General features: G+C 41.1%; 1 protein-coding gene across 1 annotated transcript in view; it reads left to right on the top strand.

The window, feature by feature from the left end:
- Positions 1–5,491: 5,491 nt before the first annotated feature.
- LOC309491631 (FYVE, RhoGEF and PH domain-containing protein 6-like) overlaps positions 5,492–24,533 on the top strand; it is a 33,466-nt gene continuing 14,424 nt past the window's right edge. Inside the window, exons 1-7 of the mRNA XM_082190685.1 lie at positions 5,492–7,189; positions 8,053–8,152; positions 19,880–19,944; positions 20,174–20,204; positions 20,914–21,065; positions 22,171–22,327; positions 23,319–23,406. Of these exons, the coding sequence (XP_082046811.1) occupies positions 5,607–7,189; positions 8,053–8,152; positions 19,880–19,944; positions 20,174–20,204; positions 20,914–21,065; positions 22,171–22,327; positions 23,319–23,406 (2,176 nt within the window). The 5' untranslated portion in view covers positions 5,492–5,606. The remainder of the gene's footprint in view (positions 7,190–8,052; positions 8,153–19,879; positions 19,945–20,173; positions 20,205–20,913; positions 21,066–22,170; positions 22,328–23,318; positions 23,407–24,533) is intronic.

Raw genomic sequence — 24,533 nt, forward strand, 5'->3', positions numbered from 1 at the left:
TCTTTTTACATGGATAATTCATACTAAGTCACAACCATTTTAATAGTAAGCCGATGTTTACTTTTAAGAGATTTTTAATACAAATATAATTTAAAAGTCAAACTGTGCAAAACATATCTGTCACCACTGGAAAGTTTATTTTATATACTTCGTTGAACTGACTTTTTAAGGCAAAAGCAAAGCGACACTGACTAGTTGTAACACGGATAAGATGTACACTGTAACAAATGAGTTTTCTCTAGAAGTGGGTTTTTTAAAAAAAATATGTTTTAAGAAGCGAGTTCAAGCACCTACCTTTAGAAATATTCACTGGATCAAAGAGTCTGACAGCCATTCACGGTCTACCATATATTTTTAATGGGTCTTTTGTTTGTAAATTTAATAGAATATGCCAGGCTATATAAATCTTGCTGAATTCCATTACAGCAAGGGACTTTCCATGCCCCTTCCCAAAACTAAGTATAGGCTACTTAAAAAGTAAAGATCAAGTATATTTTTAAGTATACTTACTAATATCAATGTACTATAAGTATACTTGTAAGTGTGCTGTTTCACTTGGGACTAAATTGGCCCACTTTTTAGTGTATAAAAGTATACTTTTAAGTAGGCTATAAAATTTCACACGTCTAGTACAATTATTTCATTAATACAGTGTATACTGTATAAGCGGGCCATGTTGTAACATGACAGATTAAAATGTTATCTGATCTAATCAAAACAATATACAAGTCAAACAAAAATATTTTCTCAATAAAATACAATTATTAACTTTTTCATATAAAATAATGCCATTTTTAATATTTAAAAATAGTAATTTTTGAGTTTGAAAACAAACACACCACAAAACACAGATATACAGCATAGTTCAAAACATAATAATAATGAATAATTTCTGAACATTGACTCTGTCTTTATTCACCTTTTTCTCATGGTTTCTCAATAGAATTCATAAAAGTATAGAATAGAATAGCAGTTCTAATAGGGGCTCATTGTAACACAGTATGACAACGTGCCTCACCTGCGCAACTAGGATTTAAACCCGGCTAGTTTCTTCTGCTGGTTAGATCAGCATTAAAGAACAATCTCAACTGTTAAATAACAGATATAAAATTAATATAATTTCAGATTTGTCTAGTTTTAAATAAATGCAAAAAAACAAAAACAAAAACAAAAAAAAACAGTGATGAAAAATGTAAATAAATGTTCAATGATATCTTCCAAAGATTTTTTTTTTTAATTTTGGAGCAATTCTTTTCTCTATATAGTGTTGATATGACAACTAGTAAATACACCAAGTTTCATCATGCTGGCATATGTGTGGAACTAGCACTGTGCTTGTAGCACATTTTTTAATTTATGAAAGTACACTGAAGTATACTCTCAGTAAATTACTAGTTTAGTAGTTTTATACTTCAAGTATACTTGTAAGTTTTCTTTAAATAAACATAACATCATACTTAAAGTGAAAAAATAATAAATAAATAGTTGACTATACGTATACTATGTTCTTAGGTATTAATTCATTTTTATAGGCTACTTGAAATTTAACTTTAACTGTACTTTTTCCATTTTAAGACCATTTTATTCATGCATAATTTTTTATCAACACTTGAATTGGATACGTTTCATAAGAAAAGCAACATTTTAAACCAAAAGCTGAGAAAATAGATTTTTTTTTTTTTATAAAGACTATGTCTGGAGGGTATTCCAGAAAGCAGGTTATGTGACATACTCGTGTGTTTAAGGGTAAGTAAGCGGATAACCTCAACTTTCGGTTCCAAAAACGAAGGTAACTTTCAGGGTATGTAAGTAGCCATAGAACATGGCTACTCTCTGAGCATGAGCTTCTCTGGAGGGTTCGTTTATTCCAGAGGTTCAGCGCATGCTATCACCCTATTGATGAGGCTCCAGTGGGCGTGACAGATTGTGCACAATATTACATACTGTATATAGTTATATCGATATATAAAAAGCACTATTAAAACAAAGTATAGTTCATTTTATTATAATATATAGCTATTTTTCTGCTTCTTCTTCACCTGTGTTTTGATCCGGAGATTCTGTACTAGAAGATGTGTAATAGCGCCCGCTACCGTATACCGAAAACATGGATGGTGGGGAAAGAGTAAAGTAGATTTGAAGCAAATTCCTATGTACACTACCAGTGGACTAGCCTACACAAAAATTCACATACTCAGGGTTGCCAACTCTCACGCATCTCGCGTGACAGTCACGCATTCAGCCTCAATCTCACGCTCTCACGCTCAACAAAGAAATCTCACGCAAAAATAGACATTCTTCTGTGCTCTATTTTTTTTTCACTCATGTGCACTAAATTTCAGAATTACTATAAACAATTCAGGCTCTTAACTACTGGATGGACCACTAGTTATGGCGCAAATTAGTTAAAAATCTCCCAGAACCTAGAGCGAGCACGCATGCGAGACTGTCGTCCAAACCAACCGATAGCGCGCGCACGCACGGCAGAGAGGGAAAGTCTTACAACTGCGCATTTTATCAGTTGCGGCGCCTTCATCTATAGTCTACACTGCAGCACGACGTATATTCACATCAAATGTTAACGCAGAGGAACGGGACACTGCAGTTCACAAAAGTTCATTATTTGCATGTGCTTTAAAGCCTTGCCGGTTAAACATGTCATTCGCTGCTGATGCGCTGTTCAAATATGCGCTTTACTGAGCGCGTACACTCGACGCGCACATGCACTAAAAGCCTGTTACTGGACTAAGTTATCTTGTGAGTCTAATATTGCGCTAATACTGTCAAATACAGACAATGTTTACATAAACAAAGTTGGTTATGTCTAAAGTGAAAGCAAACAGAGAAAATTAATTAAAATCTGCTTGTCATATATATATGCGTGTATATTAGACGCGTCGCGTGCAGTTCTTACAGAGACAGTAGCCCTAATAATAAACATGCTGCCGCTTGTTCTTAAAGAGATAGTTCACCCAAAACCAAACAGTTGCTGGTCCCCATTGACATACATAGTAGGAAAAAAATATACTATGGAAGTCACAGGGGTACATCAACTGTTTGGTTACTGACATTCTTTCAAATAACGTTTATTTTCAACAGAAGAAAGAAACTTATTCAGGTTTAAAACAACTTAAGAGAGTAAATTATGACTTTTTGGGGGGAGAACTATGCCGTTAATGTTAATAAAACAACAAAACACACAGAGGAAATCATTCACTGCTCTTGACTGAGAACTTTAAGTCTTTTGTGTTTTATTTTCATATTTGTCCATTTAATTACTTTCTTCAATTCTACTGTTAAATACACCTATAGCTGAAAAAATAAAGCACTGTTTATTTCATTTGTATATTAAGTTGTGTATGTGTAATATGTATCTCTGTTCTTAATTTTTAATAACAAAGAAAATAGTGACAAAGATTTTAGCTTCGCCACTTTGACCTAAATGTCTGCCATTCTTTTTTATTTTATATTTTGTTACCTATATTTTGTTATAAGGCTTTGTTTTTAAAATAGGGACATTAGTTTGGCTGTAATGCTCAGTCACATGCAAAATAGTAAAACCAACATGAAAAAGAATCATGATAAAATCGTGATTTTTTCTGAAAAACAAAACAAAAATTGTGATATTATTGCCATATCGCCCACCCCAGGTGTAAAAAAGTGCCTAGATGTGCTTAGATGCTAAAAATGTGTTATTATTGATCATTATATCACACTACAATTAAACATAATGAAACATTCATTTGAATTGAAATTGTTTTATTAGCTTAGCTAATATTATTTATTAGCTTTTTCTAGAGATTGCAGTCATGCATGACATGGTGAAAAATGACTTGAAATAATACTGAAAATAGGTTAAGATGAATGTTAAAGGTGTGCCCCCTAAAAGCACAAGTGGCCCCTGCCTGCCCCATCCCCCCCCCCCCCCCCCCCCCAGTTAGCCCCCCCCCCCCCCCGTTAGCCCCCCCGTCGGAGAAGTCTCACTCCGAGCTAAACTGAAAAGTTGGCAACCCTGCATACTCAGAATTAGGAACATATCTGTTTTCTTCATAAATCAATATTTTCAAACAATGTAGGTTTGAAAACTAAGTGAAAAAGAAAAAGTAATTAATAGGCTACTCAATCAAAAGTGTAAACACTTTTAAGGTGGTGTCATTTTCAGTTTCTACATTGATCACTACATTGGAGGAATGTACAGTATACTTAGAATACTTAATTATACGTTTAAGAGTACAGACCAAATATGTATACTAAAGTGCAATTTTAAGTTTATTTCTGAGAAGGACATAAAAAGTAGACAAAGTATACGATAAAGACACATAAAAAGAAAGATTTTGAACAACTCACTGTGTATCCGTCCGCCGGGATTTTGTCAGTCAAAAATAGTCGATCTCCGTAACAGGGAGGAGAGTAAAGATGGAAAGCTCCTTAAGCTTAGTTCAATATAAATTCACGGATAATTTGTTGTTTTCTCGTTAGTGAAAATCAATATTGACCTTGTATTTGAAAAAGGATCCTCATATAAGAAACAATACTAAAATTCAGAGTCAGTTCATTCGCATTCGGAAATCGACTATTTTTGACTGTCAAAATGCCGGCAGACACAGCTACAGCGAGTTGTTCAAAATCGTTCTTTTTAGTAAACTCTGTGTACACAAGCAATGTTCTCAATGCTCGCGTTCATGTGTAGAGCCCCTAGTGATGATACTTCGAGCAAATTTGATGTTTTATCGAGCCTCCTTAGTGTTTTAAAAATAGTGATTTTTGATGCTATCATAAAAGTGCCCCATTCACAAGGCATTTTAACCTAAAACGAAAATACGGTCAAACTTAAAAGTGCCGTTTCCATTCTAATTATGCTTTTAAACGAAAGTTTGCCTCGGGTAGATTAACAAAAAGAGCCTAGGTTGCATTTTGGCGAGAGTTACCCTTTAACTCTCACCCCCCTTTTTGAGATTGGACATTAAAATGCACTATTCAAACTTAAATGGTTGTAATTCAAGAATGCTTTTGGGTATAGACCTAAGTTTGGTCTTGTTTTCATATTTTTTCTTTTATATAAAATATATATTTTACAAAATATTTTTTAATATTCAAAATATTTTTTAATATTCAAAATATTTTTTAATATTCAAAATATTTTGGGGTTCTTATGCCCCAAAAAAGACAATAAAACTGTGTAACTCGTGGTTCATGTTGCCTGTTTTAGGGCTAGTCAACTCCATGAAAAAGTGTCTCAGGGACAAAATGTGGTTTAATGGTCAACTGTATTTCAACCAGAGTGTTCTTTCCTTGTTTTTCTGTCTCCATGTGCTTTTTTTTTCTCAGTGGGTGATCAGAAACCACCGTTGGCTACAAAACCAAAGGTTCTCCCAGCACCAGTGGAAACAGAACAGCCACCTGCTTCCAAGTTGTGTGTTTACCAACATAACTCACCAGCTGTTAAAAGTAAAGTTAAGCCTGAAGTAGCACCAAAACCACACCTTTTCAAACCTCCCTCTCCTTTCAATTCAAAACATCTCACATCCAAGGAGGTCCATCAACCTATTTTACAAGAAAAGTCTGACATCACAAAGAATGTTGGCGTTCTAAATTTCAGAAATGGAATGCACACTGGGAACAACAAGCCAAAGTGGGATTACATAATTCCAATCTGTGTATGCAATGACCGAAATTGTGCTGATTGCTCACCGAAGGAAAACAACCAAAATGTTAATCAACATGGGACCAGTCCTGATCCGTGTAAAGCAGGAAATACAGAAAGTCCCAGAAAGAGTTCATCCAAACCTCCGCTGAGAACACCGGAGGAAGAAAAGCATTTGGTGACACCTATTTTGTCAAACTGCATCTCTGGACACTCATTCAATAACAATAATCTCCATCCAATTGAAAATTCTCAGAAAACATCCCAGATCCAGAACAAGGAGCCTTTGAAGGCGAATCATAGTGGTTCTGAGATGCAAACGACCAAGAAACACCAAAAAAACATAGTCTCTAGCGTTAATTCATCTGTTGATAGTGGCCAAACACCAGAGCCTCTAAAATGTAGTGTGCATTATAGTCCGCCCCCTACTAAGCCTCTTAAGAAAGCACCACCAGTAGCCATGCAGCGCAAAAATAAGATGGAACAACCCAATGTTATCCATCAGGAGTCAGCAGGCCTTACCAAGTTCACTGTCTTGCCTGTTGATGTAAACAATTCAGATCCATTATGGAGAGAAAGTCCTAACAAGATGAACATCAATGCTGTAAGACATTCTAGAGAGAACAAAGGTCCTCAGGCCATAAGGAGCTTTAAATGTACCCATAACAGCCAGGGCACCCCAGTACCTGTCCCACGCCAGAAAATCCCTCAGCTGCAACAAAATAAAACCCAGCAATTTGGTGTACAGGGGACTGAAAATAAAGAACAAAATCTGTATGTATCTCCAGAGGTATCAAGCAGTACCCATCTGAAGAAGTCATCCCAGAAACCTCAACCTGATGTCCGAAGGCACAATAACATTGGGTCTACAGAACTTTCAGTAGATAGACTTCCTAAAAAGACTCTGGCATTCAAAGGTCCACTGAGAAATGATGGTCACATTAATGCGAAAAAAAATACTGAAGGAAATCCCCCTCTCGCATTTGAAGGACAAATTGCCAATCAGAACCAAGCAAGTGATGTGCCAAAAAAGAAGACCGGATTTACTCTCAAGCCTAAATCAAAGTCCTTATCCTCAGCAGATATACATAAACCTGATGGCCTCTGTAAGACCTCCTTTCTAAGGATCATGGACCTTGACCGTGTCAAAAAGGTTCCCAAGTTATCTGTCAAGAGTGGGCAGGCCCTTGATCTCACTCCAGTTATGAATGAGCAGTCAGTGGATACAGAGGAAAGCCAATGTGAAATCTGCTCTCATTCACTGGTGTCACTGCACAATGGTCACCTTGATGCGAATATACCTCAAGTTGAGCAGAGTGTAGATGAAGATCTTCCAAAACATCTCGAGAATTCTGGTGAATCTGAACATGCATATGAAGATATCCCAGAATATGAAAACCTGCCTCCTTTTAGCACTACAAAGGCACAAGATGCTGATAAATACCAAAATCAGTCAACAATGTATGAGGATGATGGTATTTATGAAATTCCAGATGTGTTCCCTGAACACTGTGCAGACACCAAAAAGCAGCAGTTTCTTAAAAGGTAAAATTTTTGTCGAAACAGATGAATAATTATTGAGAAAGTTGAATAGTTGAAATGAGGAAATTTCATTCCTGAATTTGAACTGAAGTAGCAAAATGAAGTACTGAATTTGATTTGCAAAATATAGAATTGGAATTAAAATTTTAATTTATTTGCTGAAAATAACTCATATTTAATTAGGAAAGCAACGTTTTTGGCGAAGGCTTTAATGTTTTAGAAAAAAGTAAAAATCCTTGACGTTTATGGGCCTTATGGAGGGACAGACATTATACCATCAAATTTACAAATGTATAAATTTAATTAAAAATCTATACCAATAATAATAAATCCCCTAGTCTTGGTTAAAAATATACAATGGCCCCAAAAGGTATTTGGACACTTAAGCAAATCTTAAAAATGTATGGATGTAATTTCTTTAGATAATTAATTTAGATTTAATCAATATCAAATACAAACAGATTTCGCTGGAAATGAGCCTGGACTATATTTACTTGCAGTCTAATTTGATTTAGGGCTGTTTTCTTGTTTATACTTCAATAATTAGACACTTCCTGGCTAACAGCAAAAACAAAACTTTAGGTAAGTACAAAGTGAAGAAGTTTAGTTTGATTTATGTGACACCTGTTTGACATGGAATTTAAAGAATGGGTGCAGCATTCTAAACAGGTGTTGCGGAATCATTTTACCTTCGACCGACATCTAGTTCATACTACAGATTCTGAGACATTACTATTGACTCTTCTGCTTCTGTACTGTTGCTATTATGGCGGGAATAACCGAAATTGAGTGTTTTTGGGATGACACCTCTTCAGTTCAACTCACATACTTTTTTAAATCTGGGAGGCTTTTTGATTTCTTTTCAGAAATGTGTTGGAAGAAGTGCAGGAATTGGAGGATATGCATTCGGAAGAAGATGAATGCAGCTCAGAAGAGGAGGATAACACCATCAATAGAGAAAAACAGGTACTGTATTCACATTTATGGGATATTTGTCACCCCCCTTTTTGAGAATGGACATTAAAATGCACTATTCAAGCTTAAATGGTTGTAATTCAAGTATGCTTTGGAGTATAGACCCAAGTTTGGTCTTGTTTTAAAGGGAAAAAATAGCAGATTATTGCTGAAGTGAAAGCTCTTCAAAAAATTAAAGTATGAAAAAGTTATGGAAGTTTAAATTTACATTAAATCAAATATAATTTATTTAATATTTTTTCTGTTATATAAAATATATTTTTTACAAAATATGTTTTACAAAAAAATTACTATAAAATCAAAGCCATATATCTAACCAAGTTGTGTTCCAAATTTGAAGTTGATATCACAAAAATTGAAGTTCCCATGAGATTTTGTTTAGGCGTATTACCAAAAATAGCCACCGGGTGTGATTGAATTCCATTGAATTTAACTGTATGCATTCTACCATAACAAATTAATAAATTTCTGTCCAAATATCACTTCTGTCACAAAATATGGAACCTTGAGACTCAGACCTTTCTGACAATATGTGTTTTGTCAAGATCAGAAAATATTTTGATCATAAAGTATGAAATATGATGATGCCCAAAAGGGGAGGAGCCTGATAAAATAATTTAGATTACCGTTTCTATGGTAACACAATGTCCAATTTCAAAACAGTTTTCACAGGATGAATTCTGAGATCGTAAGCTTTCAAATGATACCTAATTTATGATAACTATACTAAAATATGTGATGTAATAAAAAAAGGCAATAAAAAAAGATAATATTATATTTTAGAGGATAATATGTATATTATACTTTTTAGAGGATAATATTATTGTATATTTTTTTATTGACAAATACTAGATTAAATGTTTTATTATGAACTTTTAGCATGAAAACGTACTCGGTTACTAACGTAACCTCGGTTCTCTCTAGAAGAGGGAACGAGTACTGCGTAAGATATCTTACGCTAGGGGAAAATCCTTTTTCCGCGAGATATTGAAGCCAAAAATTATCCTTAATTTTGTAATAATGCAAAACGCGTTGCGGCAGCATGCAGACATAGGCGAGGCAGCTCGCGCGCCTATTGGCTGCTCTGCGGCAACTGCAGCAGCCTATCGAGCGAGGCCTGGCGTGACGCCAGACCCAATCAGGGCACTTCGCGCCCGCTGCGTCACGTCCCGCCGAAATGGGCGTGGTCTAGGCCTATAAATACCGCTCGCAGGCAGCTATTATCTGGTTTTTCATCATCGAAGCAACCAGAGCGTGTGCATGCACGGCAAGATACGCAGTACTCGTTCCCTCTTCTAGAGAGAACCGAGGTTACGTTAGTAACCGAGTACGTTCTCTTACGAGAGGTCTCTCGTACTGCGTAAGATATCTTACGCTAGGGGACCCAATGCAAAACGCCGTGCATGCTGAGATCTGACACCAAGGACCCAAGGGCGAAAGCCCGGGGTACATATAGTGCACAATCACTCAGGGAACTCACAGGGAGTCCGGGAAGAGGGAGGGGCGAAGCCGCACTCTTCCACATATGGCAGCGTCGCTGAGACGCGAATTTCATCATACAGACAGGGCGGAGTACGGCCTGAACTGATGGGGGAATGTGGGTCTTACACAGTTTGCCCAGGCACATCTCGTGTGCTGCAGCTGGATGTGCTGCTGTCCACTTTCCCTGAGGACGGCACCCCACTTCTAGTCTTCGGTGACTTCAACATTCATCTCGAAAAGCCACATGCAACAGACTTCACCTCACTCCTAGCCTCTTTCGATCTCAAACGACTCATCACCACAGGTACTCACAAATCAGGCAACCAACTGGACCTGGTTTACACACGCAACTGCACCACAGAAAACATCCTGGTGACACCTCTCCACGTTTCAGATCATTTCCTCATTACTTTCAGTCTACAACTCTCTACCCCTGCACCACCACCCCCACCACCAGTCACTTTCAGACGAAACCTGCGCTCACTTTCCCCCTCCCATCTTTCCTCTGCCGTGTCATCCTCTCTTCCCCCACCCTCACAATTCTCATCTCTGGATGTGAATACCGCAACGGACACCTTATGCTCCACTCTAATCTCTTCTCTAGACATTATCTGCCCCCTCTCCTCCAGGCCAGCACGCGCTACTCCCTCTAACCCCCTGGTTATCTGAGGTCTTCGGGAACACCGGACCGAACTCAGGGCAGCAGAGAGGAAATGGCACAAATCAAAAGACGCATCTGACCTGAGTATGTATCAATCTCTCCTCTCCTCCTTTTCTGTTGATGTTCATGCTGCAAAATCTTCATACTTCCACACAAGATCAACAGCTCCTCCAACACACGATTACTCTTCAAGACATTCAACTCTCTCCTCTGTCCACCTCCACCACCACCCGCCTCCTCCTTAACTGCTGACGATTTTGCGCACTTCTTCACTAGGGTTGGGTACCGAGACCCGGTTCCAATAGAGAACCGGTTCCGACGTAAACGGTAGTATCGAGACCGAATAAGAACGCAACTTTCGGTGCCTGATTTCGGTGCCTGACTTTTTTCACCGCCCCCTATAAAACATCTCGCGGCATGAATGATCCAATAACAAAACATCTCCAGTTAACCAGCAGAGCATTCATTTAGTTCGTTTGTTAAATAAGAGACGATCTAGCGCTCTGATCTAGCGATCTGCGATCAGTGGCGCGGATTCTTGTGGCTCGCGCACACCGCACTTTCTTCACGCGCGCTTCAATACGTTGGACGCGGACGCGCTTCAATACGTTGCAGAGATCGATCTATTTATGAGGCGTCGTCTAGTATGTGCGCGGAGAGTTTGTGTGTGCGTGCTCGCGTCTCAGATGAGTATGTGCGCGAGTGTGTGTGTGTGTGTGAGCTCGCGTCTCAGATGAGTATGTGCGCGGAGAGTTCCGCGCGTCTCGTGTGTGTAGAGTTTGTGTGTGTGTGTGTGTGTGTGTGTGTGTGTGCTCGCGTCTCAGATGAGTATGTGCGCGAGTTTGTGTGTGTGTGTGTGTGTGTGTGTGTGCTCGCGTCTCAGATGAGTGTGTGTGTGTGTGTGTGTGTGTGTGTGTGTGTGTGTGTGTGTGTGTGTGTGTGTGCTCGCGTCTCAGATGAGTATGTGCGCGGAGAGTTCTGGTTAAATAAAAAAATATAGCCTAATGCACACAAAGTGTCCCTGCTTGATTTACAACCACTGATGAGCATAATCGGTTTAAAAAAACAACAACAACAAACAAAAAACTACGAATGCGGATTAGAACCCAAAACCTCTGACATTCTTGACTAAAGTTCAAGTTCAGCTGCAGTGTTCCTCTTCGGGTAAGTCTAGTATTTTAATGCCAACTGCAAATCTTGCATATCAAGTATGAAGTATATCAAGTATATTTATATGAGGCTATACTATGTGTGTTAAATATTTCTGCTCAGTGTCAGATATTTTTCTGTTTTGTAAAAGTCTATAATATATAATACGTAATATAATATATAATATATATAAATAATATGAGAAGAAAATTTTTTGATCTTAACTTAAGTGTTTTCGGCTACATCAGTAGCCTTTTAAACGGCACAATTTTTTATTTAATCAGAAATCAGAAAATCTTTTTCAGAAAACACACACAGGTATTATTTTTTTGATAAAGTGTGTGCGGTTTCGTTTTCTTAAGTACCGGTTTAAGAACCGTTTAAGCACCGGAACCGTTTGAAAAATACCGAGTAAGTACTGGTATCGGATAAAACCCAACCGATACCCAACCCTATTCTTCACCAAGAAAACAACAGCTATCAGCAGTCAATTCTCAGCTCCACACACACAGGAACCCAGACCGACCCCTTCCACAGCCAATACCCCTCTGTCCTCCTTTTCTTCGCTAACCGAGGAAGAAGTATCTACACTTCTCCTCTCCAGTCACCCTACCACCTGCCCGCTTGACCCCATCCCCTCACACCTTCTACAAGCCATCTCTCCCACACTTCTACCATCACTCACACACATCATCAACTCATCCCTCCATACTGGCACCTTCCCTACAGCATTCAAGCAGGCTCGGGTTACTCCACTGCTCAAAAAACCAACGCTAAACACATCACTTGTAGACAACTACAGACCTATCTCTCTCCTACCATTCATTGCCAAGACACTTGAAAGAGCTGTCTTCAACCAACTAACATCCTTCTTGTCTCTAAACAACCAGCTGGATGTCAACCAATCTGGCTTCAAGAAAGGACATTCAACAGAGACTGCATTACTGTCAGTCACAGAAGCCCTACGGATCGCAAAAGCTGCTTCCAAATCTTCAGTCCTCATTCTCCTGGATCTGTCTGCTGCCTTCGACACGGTGAATCATCAGATCCTTATGTCCACCCTCTCATCACTGGGCATCACAGGAACTTCACTCCACTGGTTTGAGTCCTATCTCACAGGTAGGTCCTTCAAGGTCGCATGGAGAGGTGAAGTATCCAGAGCACATCAGCTGACCACAGGGGTTCCCCAGGGTTCAGTTCTTGGTCCCCTCCTCTTCTCCATCTACACCACATCACTGGGACACATCATACGGGCACACGGTTTTTCCTACCACTGCTATGCTGATGACACGCAGCTCTTCCTCTCCTTTCAACCAGATGATCCCACAGTAGCTGCACGGGTCTCAAGCTGTCTGGCGGACATCTCCACATGGATGAAGGAACATCACCTGCAGCTCAACCTGGCAAAGACTGAGCTTCTCGTCCTCCCTGCCAATCCGTCTCTACAGCACGACTTCACCATCCAGCTAGAGTCATCATTAATCACCCCATCAAGATCGGTCAGAAATCTTGGAGTAACGTTTGATGACCAGCTGACCTTCACAGATCACATTTCAAAGACAGCTCGATCATGCAGGTTTGCACTGCACAACATCAGGAAAATCAGGCCTTTCCTAACTGAGCATGCAACACAACTCATCGTCCAGGCCCTGGTCATCTCTAGGCTTGACTACTGCAATGCTCTTCTGGCTGGACTTCCAGCATGTGCAACCAAACCCCTACAGATGATCCAGAATGCTGCAGCTCGTCTTGTCTTCAACGAGCCCAAGAGGGCCCACGTCACTCCTCTGTTCATCTCTCTGCACTGGCTACCTCTCGCTGCTCGCATCAAGTTCAAGGCACTGACGCTTGCTTACAGAACTATCACAGGCTCAGCTCCCTCCTACTTTCACTCACTCCTACGAGTCTACATCCCTACCAGACACCTACGATCGGTCAACGAGCGACGTCTCGTGGTTCCATCACAGAAAGCCACAAAATCACTTTCCAGAACATTCTCATTCACAGTTCCATGCTGGTGGAACGCTCTCCCCACCCTCATCCGGAATGCAGAATCCCTGACAACATTCAAAAGACAGCTGAAAACCAATCTCTTCCGTGAGCACTTAACCTTATATAAAAAAAAAAAAAAATGTTTTCCTTTCCCTTTGTAACATCACTTATCAGGCTTATGCTACTCTGAATAATACCTGAACTTCGTACTTTGAGCACTTCTTGCGTTGTTGTTGCTTTTGCCTCTTTATGATGACTCGCTGAATTTTGTCCTAATTTGTAAGTCGCTTTGGAGAAAGGCGTCTGCTAAATGACTAAATGTAAATGTAAATGTAAATCTCGTGCTGCTACTTTTTACTGTCGAACATTGAGCTGTGCTCAGTAGACGCAGCATTCTGAGCTGATCGCATCAGGTCAGATAATACTGGTAAACTTAGACCGACAGCAGCCTGGCCTGCAGGGCGGGAACCTCTAGGTTATAAAACCTTATAAATGTAGACGGGGAGGCCCAGCCTGCCGCCATACAAATATCTTGCAAGGCAATCCCACTTGACCAGGCCCACGAAGAGGCCATGCCTCTCGTGGAGTGCGCTCTGATACCCAACGGGCACTGCATGCCCTTGGAGGCGTATGCCAGCGCTATAGCATCAACTATCCATCTGGATAGGCTCTGTTTCGACGTGGCTAGTCCCTTAGAACGTCCGCTAAATGAAACAAAGAGCTGCTCCGTCTGTCTGAAAACAGACGAGCGAGACACATAAGCTCGTAATGCCCTGACTGGGCAAAGGAGGCTCGCGTCTCTTTCCTCATCAGGGACCGGTAGGGCTGACAGGGAGATAACCTGCGCCCTAAACGGTGTGTTGAGGGATTTTGGAACATAACCGTGTTTAGGTTTGAGTATAACTTTTGAGTCATTAGGCCCAAACTCCATGCACGCCGCGCTCACAGAGAGCGCGTGTAGATCCCCTATGCGCTTCACTGAAGCGAGAGCCAGCAAAAACACCATCTTGAAAGACAGGTGTTTCAGATCAATTGACTGTAAAGGCTCAAATGGCGCACCTTTCATGGCTTCCAGAACCGTAGAAAGGTCCCATACGGGGACTGAGGGAGGTCTGGGAGGATTCAGTCTCTTAGCCCCTCTAAGGAAGCGGATGACTAAATCGTTCCTTCCTATCGACTGACCAAGCGTTGTTCCTGAGAACGCTGCTATAGCCGCCACATAAACTTTGAGCGTGGAGGGGGCCCTGCCCTCATCCAACAGCTCTTGTAGGAAGGAAAACACCAGCCCGAAAACACTGACCATTTCGAGGAGTAGAGTCGTCTCGTAGACGGAGCTCTAGCCTGCGTGATCGTGTTTAATACTCCTTTAGGGAGTCCAACATGTACCCGTTGATGGCCCAGACATGAAGGGACCATAGTTCCGGGTGAGGATGCCAGATCGAGCCGTGGGCCTGTGAGAGGAGGTCTCTCCTCACTGGTACTGGCCACGGGGCAGTACTTGCTAACTGCATCACGACTGGGAACCAAGGTTGGTTTTTCCAGAACGGTGCCACCAGCAATACTGAGCATCCTTCTTCCCTGATCCGTTTTATCACCTGAGGCAGGAGAGAGACGGGGGGAAAAGCATAGAGCGGGCGGCGGGGCCACACATGGGCCAGCGCGTTCCTGCTCTTGGAGAAAAATTCCTGACAGTGAGTGTTTTCTTGAGACGCAAACAGGTCTACTTCCGCTCTGCCGAATTTCTTCCACAGCAGTTGGACTGTCTGTGGGTGTAGAGACCACTCGCCTGCCGGAACATTGTTCCTGGACAGTCTGTCCGGTCCTATATTCAGGAGCCCTGGCACGTGCGCTGCTCTGAGCGAGCGCAGGTTGCACTGAGCCCATACCAGGAGGCATTCTGCCAGCCTGTACAGGTTCTTGGACCTGAGGCCGCCCTGGCGATTTATGTAGGACACCACAGACATGTTGTCCGAACGGACCAAGACGTGGCGTCCTTTTATTTGGGGACAAAAAACGCGTCAGCGCGTTGTCTACTGCCAGCATTTCGAGGCAGTTTATGTGCAGGAGCTTTTTCCGTTCCGACCACTGGCCGAAGAACGGTCTGCCCTCGAGCAGCGCTCCCCATCCCGAGGTGGACGCGTCCGTGGACACCACTTTCACCCTCGAGGAAGTCCCCAGGCTTACACCTGATTGGTACCAGTCGTTCGCTCTCCAAGGTTTCAGAGCTGTGACGCACTTCTGATTGACCCTGAGGCGAAGCGAACCGGATGCCCACGCTCTGCGTGGGACTCGCGCTTTCAGCCAAAACTGCAGCGGGCGCATGCGGAGCAGGCCCAGCTGGAGCACTGACGATGCTGAGGCCATGAGACCTAGCATCTTCTGAAATTTCTTGAGCGGGACAGACGCGCCGCAGCGAAACGAGTTTGCTGTGCGTTGAATGTCTACCGCGCGCTGTGGTGATAGTCGCGCTATCATGGACAGCGAGTCCAATTCTGTGCCCAGGAAAGATATCTTCTGACTGGGTGACAGAGAGCTCTTCGCCCAATTGACACTGAGACCCAAATCCTCGAGGTGATCGAGTAAAATGGTCGTGTGTTCTATGAGCACTGCGCGAGATTGCGCTAGAATCAGCCAATCGTCCAGATAGTTCAGTACTCGCGTGCCTCTCATTCTGAGGGGTGCGAGCGCCGCATCCATGCACTTCGTAAATGTACGGGGTGCCAGGGACAAACCGAACGGCAGGACTGTGTACTGATATGCCTGGCCCTCGAAGGCGAATCTCAAATATCGCCTGTGACGTGACGCTATCTGTATTTGAAAATACGCGTCTTTCAGATCTATTGACACAAACCAATTTCCTTGGCGAATCTGCACAAGGATTTGTCTGGTCGTGAGCATCCTGAACTGTCGCTTCACAAGCACTTTGTTCAGTTGTCTTAGATCTAGTATGGGTCTGAGACCCCCGTCTTTTTTCGGTACCAGGAAGTATCTGCTGTATAGCCCTCCTTCGCTCTGAACTTGAGAGAGAGGCTCTATGGCCCCTTTGCTCAATAGTTTCGCCACTTCGGCTCGAAGTAAATGTGCTACTTCTGTTTTTACCGTGGTCTCGACGCGCGCCACATAGCGGCGAGGGCGTCGGCGAAACTGCAGCGAATAGCCTCTTTTTATAATGTTCAGCACCCACTTCGAAAAACCCCGGGCAGCTTTGCCCATGCGTCTGCATGGATAGCTAGGGGTTGAATACGAAGCGCGCTCCGCTCGCTCAGCGATGGAGAAGCTTCGGCGTGTTGCAACACAAGCATCGCGCTCGTGACATTTGAGGCATGGGGCGCGCTGATAACAGCGGGCAGATTGCCCGCGCTCGACTCCTCTGCGGTGGTCAACCGCGAGGGGGAGGGCTGGGCGGTTCCCGTGGGAACTGTCATGTCTATGCGTGGATGTGGGCGCGGGACAGCGGGCACATTTATCACACCGAAAGCATCGTTCGCTTGCGTGAAGCGAGTGCACGTTGGTTTCGTTTTTACAGAAACCGTGAGACATGCATAACGCGGTGTTAGTGGGCACTGGGTAGTGGGCACATTCACCATGTTTGAAGCGCGACCGATCTGAGTCGGTTTTATGTGCGCGAGCCCTGTATGACAGGCTGTGCTTGTGTGTAGGGATGGGCACTGGGCAGTGGGCATTCTTACTACACATGAGACACCATCGGCCGTGGCCGGGACACCAGAAAATACACTCTTTTGGGGATTTATCTGGGTAGCCGTGAAAACGGCATGTGTGTGCAGGCAAGCGGGTGACAGAACCGACTTGTTGGCTGCAGAAAACACTGGAACAGTCACATTTACTGGAACTGAACGAGCGAGAAGTTGCCATAGAAACAGAAAGCGTCAATCATGCTGGCGTTTATTGCAGGCCTGCGTGCATTACAACAGGCTTGTTCACTGCAATATTGACATTTCCAGTCGCCTGAATTCCAGAGGGGAATGGGAAATGTATAGGAAAAAGGAGGTTGGTCCGTCCGCAGCGGGACCAGAAAAACTCCCTTTTTTCCTTACGCCAGTGACGCACGGAACACCATAGAAACGGTGTTTGGGTGCAGGCGAGCGGGTTGTACAATGCGCTCGTTGGCTGCAAAATACACATCTGCAGTCGCCTTTTCAGGGAACTGACAGAGCGAGCATTGACGGCATAATTTTATCTGCCGGTAGACCCGGGGATCGAACGCGGGTCTCTCGCGTGCAAAAACCTGAGAGTCTGCCACTGGGCCACAGGGGGAGACACATTGTAACTCAGTTAGCGCGAGTATTATAAGAGAGCGTCAACGTGCTGGCGTTTGGTTGCAGGCATGCGTGTATTACAACAGGCTTGCTCACTGCAATACTGACATTTCCAGTCGCCCGAACTTCAGAGGGGAATGAGAAATGTACGAGAAAGAGGAGGTCGATCCGTCCGCGGGGGGACCAGAAACGCTCTTTTCTCCTTTCGCCAGTGACGCACGGAAACCATAGAAACGGTGTTTGGGTGCAGGCGAGCGGGTTGTGCAACGCGCTCGTTGGCTGCAAAATGCACATCTGCAGTCGCTTTTCAGGGAACTGACAGAGCGAAGCATTGGCGGCATAATTTTAACTGCCGCTAGACCGGGATTCGAACTCCGGTCTCTCGTGAGGAAAACCAATGATTCCGCCACTGAGCCACAGGGGGAGGAGCAGTCTCGGAGAAGGATGCCAGGTGAGTCCTCAGAGTCACCATAGGCAGCAACTAGCTCGCAGTGAGGGCAGTCGCCGTCAGCGAGCGCGAGAGCTGCGTGATCAGGAAAAGGGGCGTCTTGAAAAAGACGCCCAGCTCTTTTAGTGCAATGGGAGTGTGTGTCGCGGCGGCGAGCACACACACATACATAAACACAGTAGCAGAGAAAGGATATAACGCCGGATAGCGCAGCAGGAAGGCAAGGAAGGCGGCGCGGCCAGCGACTTCAGTGACTCGTCCCGCTGAAGATGCTCTCTCTCAGACGGCGCGGCTTCTTATCCAGCTCCAGCGATGCGTGTGCTTCGCTTGAAGGATGAAAAATCAGATAATAGCTGCCTGCGAGCGGTATTTATAGGCCTAGACCACGCCCATTTCGGCGGGACGTGACGCAGCGGGCGCGAAGTGCCCTGATTGGGTCTGGCGTCACGCCAGGCCTCGCTCGATAGGCTGCTGCAGTTGCCGCAGAGCAGCCAATAGGCGCGCGAGCTGCCTCGCCTATGTCTGCATGCTGCCGCAACGCGTTTTGCATTATTACAAAATTAAGGATAATTTTTGGCTTCAATATCTCGCGGAAAAAGGATTTTCCCCTAGCGTAAGATATCTTACGCAGTACGAGAGTCCTCTCGTAAGAGAACCAAAGTTTCAATTATTAAAAGTGTGTGCGTCGACTTTTTGTGACAAACGGCAGAAACGCCTGTTATGATGTAGATTTTTTGAGGTGCGCTCTTGTCATAAATTCATCTATTACTGTTCCTGCATAAATTGTAACAAAAAACAGTGCTGAAATATCTATTAAGGAGTCTTAGACCTTTCCAACTATATATAGTTTGTCATGATTAAATTAGGATTTAATTGTAATATAGTGACGTAAACTTAGTGTACGGGACGGTGACAGTTAAGGGGTTAAGAAATATTTAAGGGTGTTTTCACAATTGGTCCTTTTCAGGGTTCTGAGCAGGGTTTGGGCCCATATGTGAACACTCCAAATGATCTCAGACCCCTTTAAAGCAAACCGAACCAAGACTATCTCAGGAGGTGGCCAGAGTATGGTTCGCTCTCAGCTAATGATATTCACTAAAAACATACATAGCCTACATTGTGAAATCCATTGTAAATTCCAATTTATTTTGGTCATCAGATACCTCTGTACATTCATCATGTCCTGCTTCTGCTGGCAGATCTCTCCAAATTATTTATTCATGACATGCACTTGTCTGTGATTTCAACCGCTTCCAAACTCTGAGAGAGACACATCTGTGTTTGTATGTTTGTGTTAAGCCCGCAAGATATTTAATTATATTATTAAACCACTGCATGGAATGCTTAACATAGTGTATGTTCAATAGTAAATGGAGTAAATAATTGCTAGTTCTCATATTGCCTGATTTCACCAGTAGATTTAAAATAGCAACAATATGAACACAGAGAGGTCCCCATTATTACTATTACTAGGATCTGAGCTTTTAAAGGGGACTCAAGTGTGAAAGCACCCTAAATGTTATGAAATCATCCAACACTTTATAAGATATAACACTTCATTATTCCTAAAAGATAAATGTTATATATTTATAGAAATATTACAGAACAGCATATATGCAAAGATAAAACGGTCAAGTGCAATTTATAAATACGTTCTATACATAGTTTGCATAATTAACTACAGCTAAATATTTTTTTATTTTTTCTAGACTGAGGAGAAGAAGACCAATAAAACTAAACACATTGTAAATGAGATCTTGTCTTCTGAGAAAATGTAAGTCTGTTTTATCCAATCAAACCTTTTGTTAAATTTCTGGTTACCACATGTGTCAAGTTTTGTGATATGTGGATGTTACTTTCTGGAAAAGAGTTTCATCAGATTCTCCTTTTGTGTTCCAGAGAATAAAGAAAGTCACAATATGGATCTTAATGTTTGCATAAATTAGTCCTCTTTTAATAAATGTATAATTTTTTATGTTTCTCTTTATTATACTTTTTCACAGATTTGTGCAAGTACTAAAGCTCCTCCATGTAGTAAGTGTTTCCTATAACTTGTTGAACTGATTTAGGTGCAGTCACGTTAGGTAGGAAACAATACAGAAAAGCCCTGCTTTTTCACCCATTTCATGAAATGTGAGTTAATCAGTCACATGGGTTCTTTTCTAAATCTGCTTTTGTTTGCTTCATCTGCTTCTTATACTTTCTTATTACTTGCAGTCAGTGTTGGGAATCTGTTCATTTTACTGCATTTATCAGTGTTTTGTTGGAATTTTTTTAATCAAATGGCAATTCAGTAGCTTCAATGTGTGGGGTGTATGGCAGTGAAGTTCAGTGGTAGTAAAGTTCTTATATATTGATGTATGAGTGCTGAAGCAGTGGGGGAGTTGAATTAGATGTGAAAAAGTCATGAACTATTAATAGTTAATGGCTTTAGTTTTTCAGGGCCATTTCCATTTCAGAATCTGTGTACTGAGTAAATAAACCAAGTTAAGGCATTGTTTCCTTAATGAGTTCACCCTCATGTCGTTCTGAACCCATAAAAATGTGATGAATTCTTCTGGTGTGGATGAATTATTCTGGCCGTATATAGCCTATATCATGGTGTTTTTACTGTGTTAAGAAACAAAGACTTTGGCCATTATCAGTGCTTTTGTTGTTACCAATGGTAAAATGTCATTATAGTGACTCCTAAAATAATGATTTACTTTTCTATAGTTTAATCTCATTTCCCTAAACCTTGCAGGATTTTCGTGAAGCGGTACTGAAGGCCTCCTGTCAGGCGGGAAAAGCCGTAATCGATGAGCGAGTCGTGAACCAGATCTTGTGTTCTTTGCCTCAGCTGTACGAGCTAAATTGCGACCTGTTGAACGAGCTGGAAGAACGGGTTGCTCACTGGTAATGCAACTGCACCAACATCAACAGATACCAGAAAGCAGCAATCTTGCATACCTTCTTATGTATATTTAAACAATGGGAAGTCAGCCTTACTGAAGCTGTACAGTGCATTTGTAGGTTTGCTGTGATTACATGGAAATTGTCACTGTAGAAACTGTTGAAAACCACATCATGTTTGTTATAGCTAGGCTAGTGAAAGAAATCAGATAAATGGGTCAATGGCATATAACAGTGGCATTTAAAAGAAAAAAAATGTTCTTAAAAATGGGTAGGATGTCCCGTTGAGCCACCTCTCTGACCAGGGCCCTTGGAATCATCCTAACCTTCCCTCACGTTACAGTGCCCCTGCTTGTCATAGAAAATGTGTTTTCAACTCTTTGTATTTATGAATTGTAGTGACAAATATGAGCATCACATCATTGACCTATATATACTCATTGGGTCTAATTCCTTAAAGCATTTTGCCCAGAAAAGGTCTGGAAACTAGACATGACTAGTAATTTTCATTAAGTCATTGAAATAAATGGCATTCAAAATTTTTGGTAACATTTTAGTTTAGGGTCCAATTCTCACTATTAACTAGTTGCTTATTAGTATGCATATTACTAAGATATTGACTGTTTATTAGTAGGCTACTTATAAAGCACATATTAATGTCCTACTCTGCGTGACCATATACTACATCCCTCAATCATACCTCATACCTAAACTTAACAACTACCTTACTAACTACTATTACTATTAATAAACAGTAATTAGGAGTTTATTGAGGCAAAAGTCGTAGTTAGTGAGAATTAAACTAAACTAAAGTGTGACCAAATTATTGATAAAAACTAAAGGGTTTATTTAAAAATGAATATTTAAAAATGAATTGGCCTGCTCTGTCCTTTTGGGTCAACATTATTTTGAGTCTTTTCAATTAAATAAGTTGATCTTGTTCACAAAACTGGTCTGAATGATTCGAAAAGGGCAATCTTCAAAATATCTTTTGAGTTCCATGGATGATCTCAAGTTCCATGGGTTTAGACAACATGTGTAAACAATGATGCCAGATTGTATTTTTATGTGAACTAGTCTATTTATAGAAGTTTCCTTGTTCAAACAGGAACAAGCATTGTGGTGTAGCAGATATATTTGTGAAGAAAGGACCTTATCTCAAAATGTACTCCAATTATATTTGTGAGTTCGACAAGAATGTGGCACTTCTAGAAGAGCATTGCCGGAAAAACCCAGCATTTGCCAAAGTCGTCAAAGAGTTTGAGGTATTAGAACCACTCCGACCTGTTTTTAATTCATACCTAAATGCCTTTGTAGTGATGTGAATAGTCTCTTGGGTGTTTTTTTTCTTTTTCTTTTTTTTCTTTTTTTTTTACATTCTTAAAAACTACCCTAGTGAAAAATAAATATACTAAAATGTATTTGAAATACATTTATTTTATGCTAAGTATACTTCAAATGCAGTTACATATTTATTTACTTATGTAATATAAATACCCTGCAATTGGAATACTAAATTGGTTTACTTAAAGTCTGCTAAATTAGAACAACTCATTTTGTACAAAATGCACTTTAATTATCCGTAAATAATGCTGAGGTCCAACTAAAGAAGTATATTTGATTGTGCTAAAGTGGAACTATTGCAAGTAGGCCTATACTTTAGGTACACTTTAAATATCTTGCATTTAAATTATATAGTGATCATACTATCCTTAATAATAGTGATATTAAACACATTTTAGGCTAATATTAAGAAATATGCATTGTGTAATAAAGAAGAACTCCAAATAAAGTTTAATTATAATATTAGGTTATAATATAGGTTTTTTCACTGGGGCAGACTCTGACCTGTTTTCTCACCGTCACGCACCTAACTCGGAAACCCAAGTTACCAAAACTCATAATTACGAGTTGTGCTGATGTTTAATGTACATTTAAATGCGTAAATACGTTCTTTCTGACATGACTTGTAAACACCATAAATGCTGAAGACTTATCCGTCTGGCATGGCCGCTCTAACTTTAACCTAGATAAATGTTCGCTATTAGGTGCAACTAAAATGCATTTAGTACAAAATTAGTTGTTCCAATTGAACAGACTTTAATTATACCTATTTATAGTGGGCCACAAATACATTTAGTTATACTAAAATACATATGAATAAATTGTGCTTAAGTATACAATTTTTTCACTAGGGTACTAACAAAAATTAATCTTCTGTCTTTCTTTCTCTGTCTTACTTTCTCAATGATACAGAGCAATCCGTGCTGCGCTAACCTCGCAGTGAAACATTACATGCTTAAACCTATCCAGAGGATTCCCCAATATCAACTCCTCCTAACTGGTGAGAATTTTTACACTTTGGTTATTGTGGGGTGGTTTCCAGGGTGTTGCTATGTGGTTGCTAAGGTTTTCTGAGTAGTTTTTTCAGCACATTGCTTGTGGTGCAGTTGCCAGTGTGTTGGCTTGTTGCCATGCTGTCACTAAGGTGTTTTTAGTGTGTTTTTTTTAGCACTTTGCAATGTGTGTTTGACTGAACTGACACTTTTGGATGAGATCTGAACTGAGCTGGAAGATGACATCACTGTTTTCTGCAAAGCTGCTTTATAAATTAATTGAACTAATTTCACAATTGATGAACTTAACACAGTTATTGAACTGAACTGAAATGAACTTGGTTGCAACAATTTTTTTGGCCAGGTTGTGTTGTTCTATGTGGTGTTTCAATTAGTAACACATTGTAGTGCAGTTTGCTAGGGTATTGTGGATGGTTAGCAGGTTGTTGCTATCCGGTTGCTAAGGTATTCTGGATGGTATTTAGCACAACATGCAGTAAGTGTGGTTTTGGTACACGTAAGAGGTTAAGAGGTAAGAGGTTTTAGCTCACTGCAGTTGCTAGCACTGATTTGTAGGCCTATAATGACTGAATTGTTCATTGCGTTCTAAACTGCCATTAGGCGGTGAAGCCACCGGAAGTGTTCGAGCGGCCATCTTACAATTCCCTACCGACAGAGGGCATCATTGATTTACAGCCAATCGTTGATCTAAAATCACCCGATTTGCAGCGTCTCAGTCTCACAGGATTAGTTTTACTATATATGTATGTAAATTAATTGTTACTTCAGATGTTGTCTGTAATGTTTATGGTCTTTTCGGAAAGGATAAGTCATATATTGAAATTGTTAATGTGGGTGTGTCTACTGCACACTTCCGACAAAGGTAACAGACCTAACAAAAAAAATATTACAATACAGTATATACGTAATTATGGAGGAAATATTAAACATGAACACACATACATATCTGTGTTTAGTTGCACGAATTGATTAGAAAAGCCTATACAATAAATATTAATACAAGCCACTGTTACTATATTGTACGGAAGCCCTGAACCGCAACGTAAAATAAAATAAAAACGTAAAAAAAAAATAAAAAAAATCTAGCATTTCGAGATTAAAGTCGAAACATTAC

Source organism: Leuciscus leuciscus, assembly GCF_965113295.1.
Source record: "Leuciscus leuciscus genome assembly, contig: HAP1_SCAFFOLD_392, whole genome shotgun sequence".
NCBI classification, from domain to species: domain Eukaryota; kingdom Metazoa; phylum Chordata; class Actinopteri; order Cypriniformes; family Leuciscidae; genus Leuciscus; species Leuciscus leuciscus.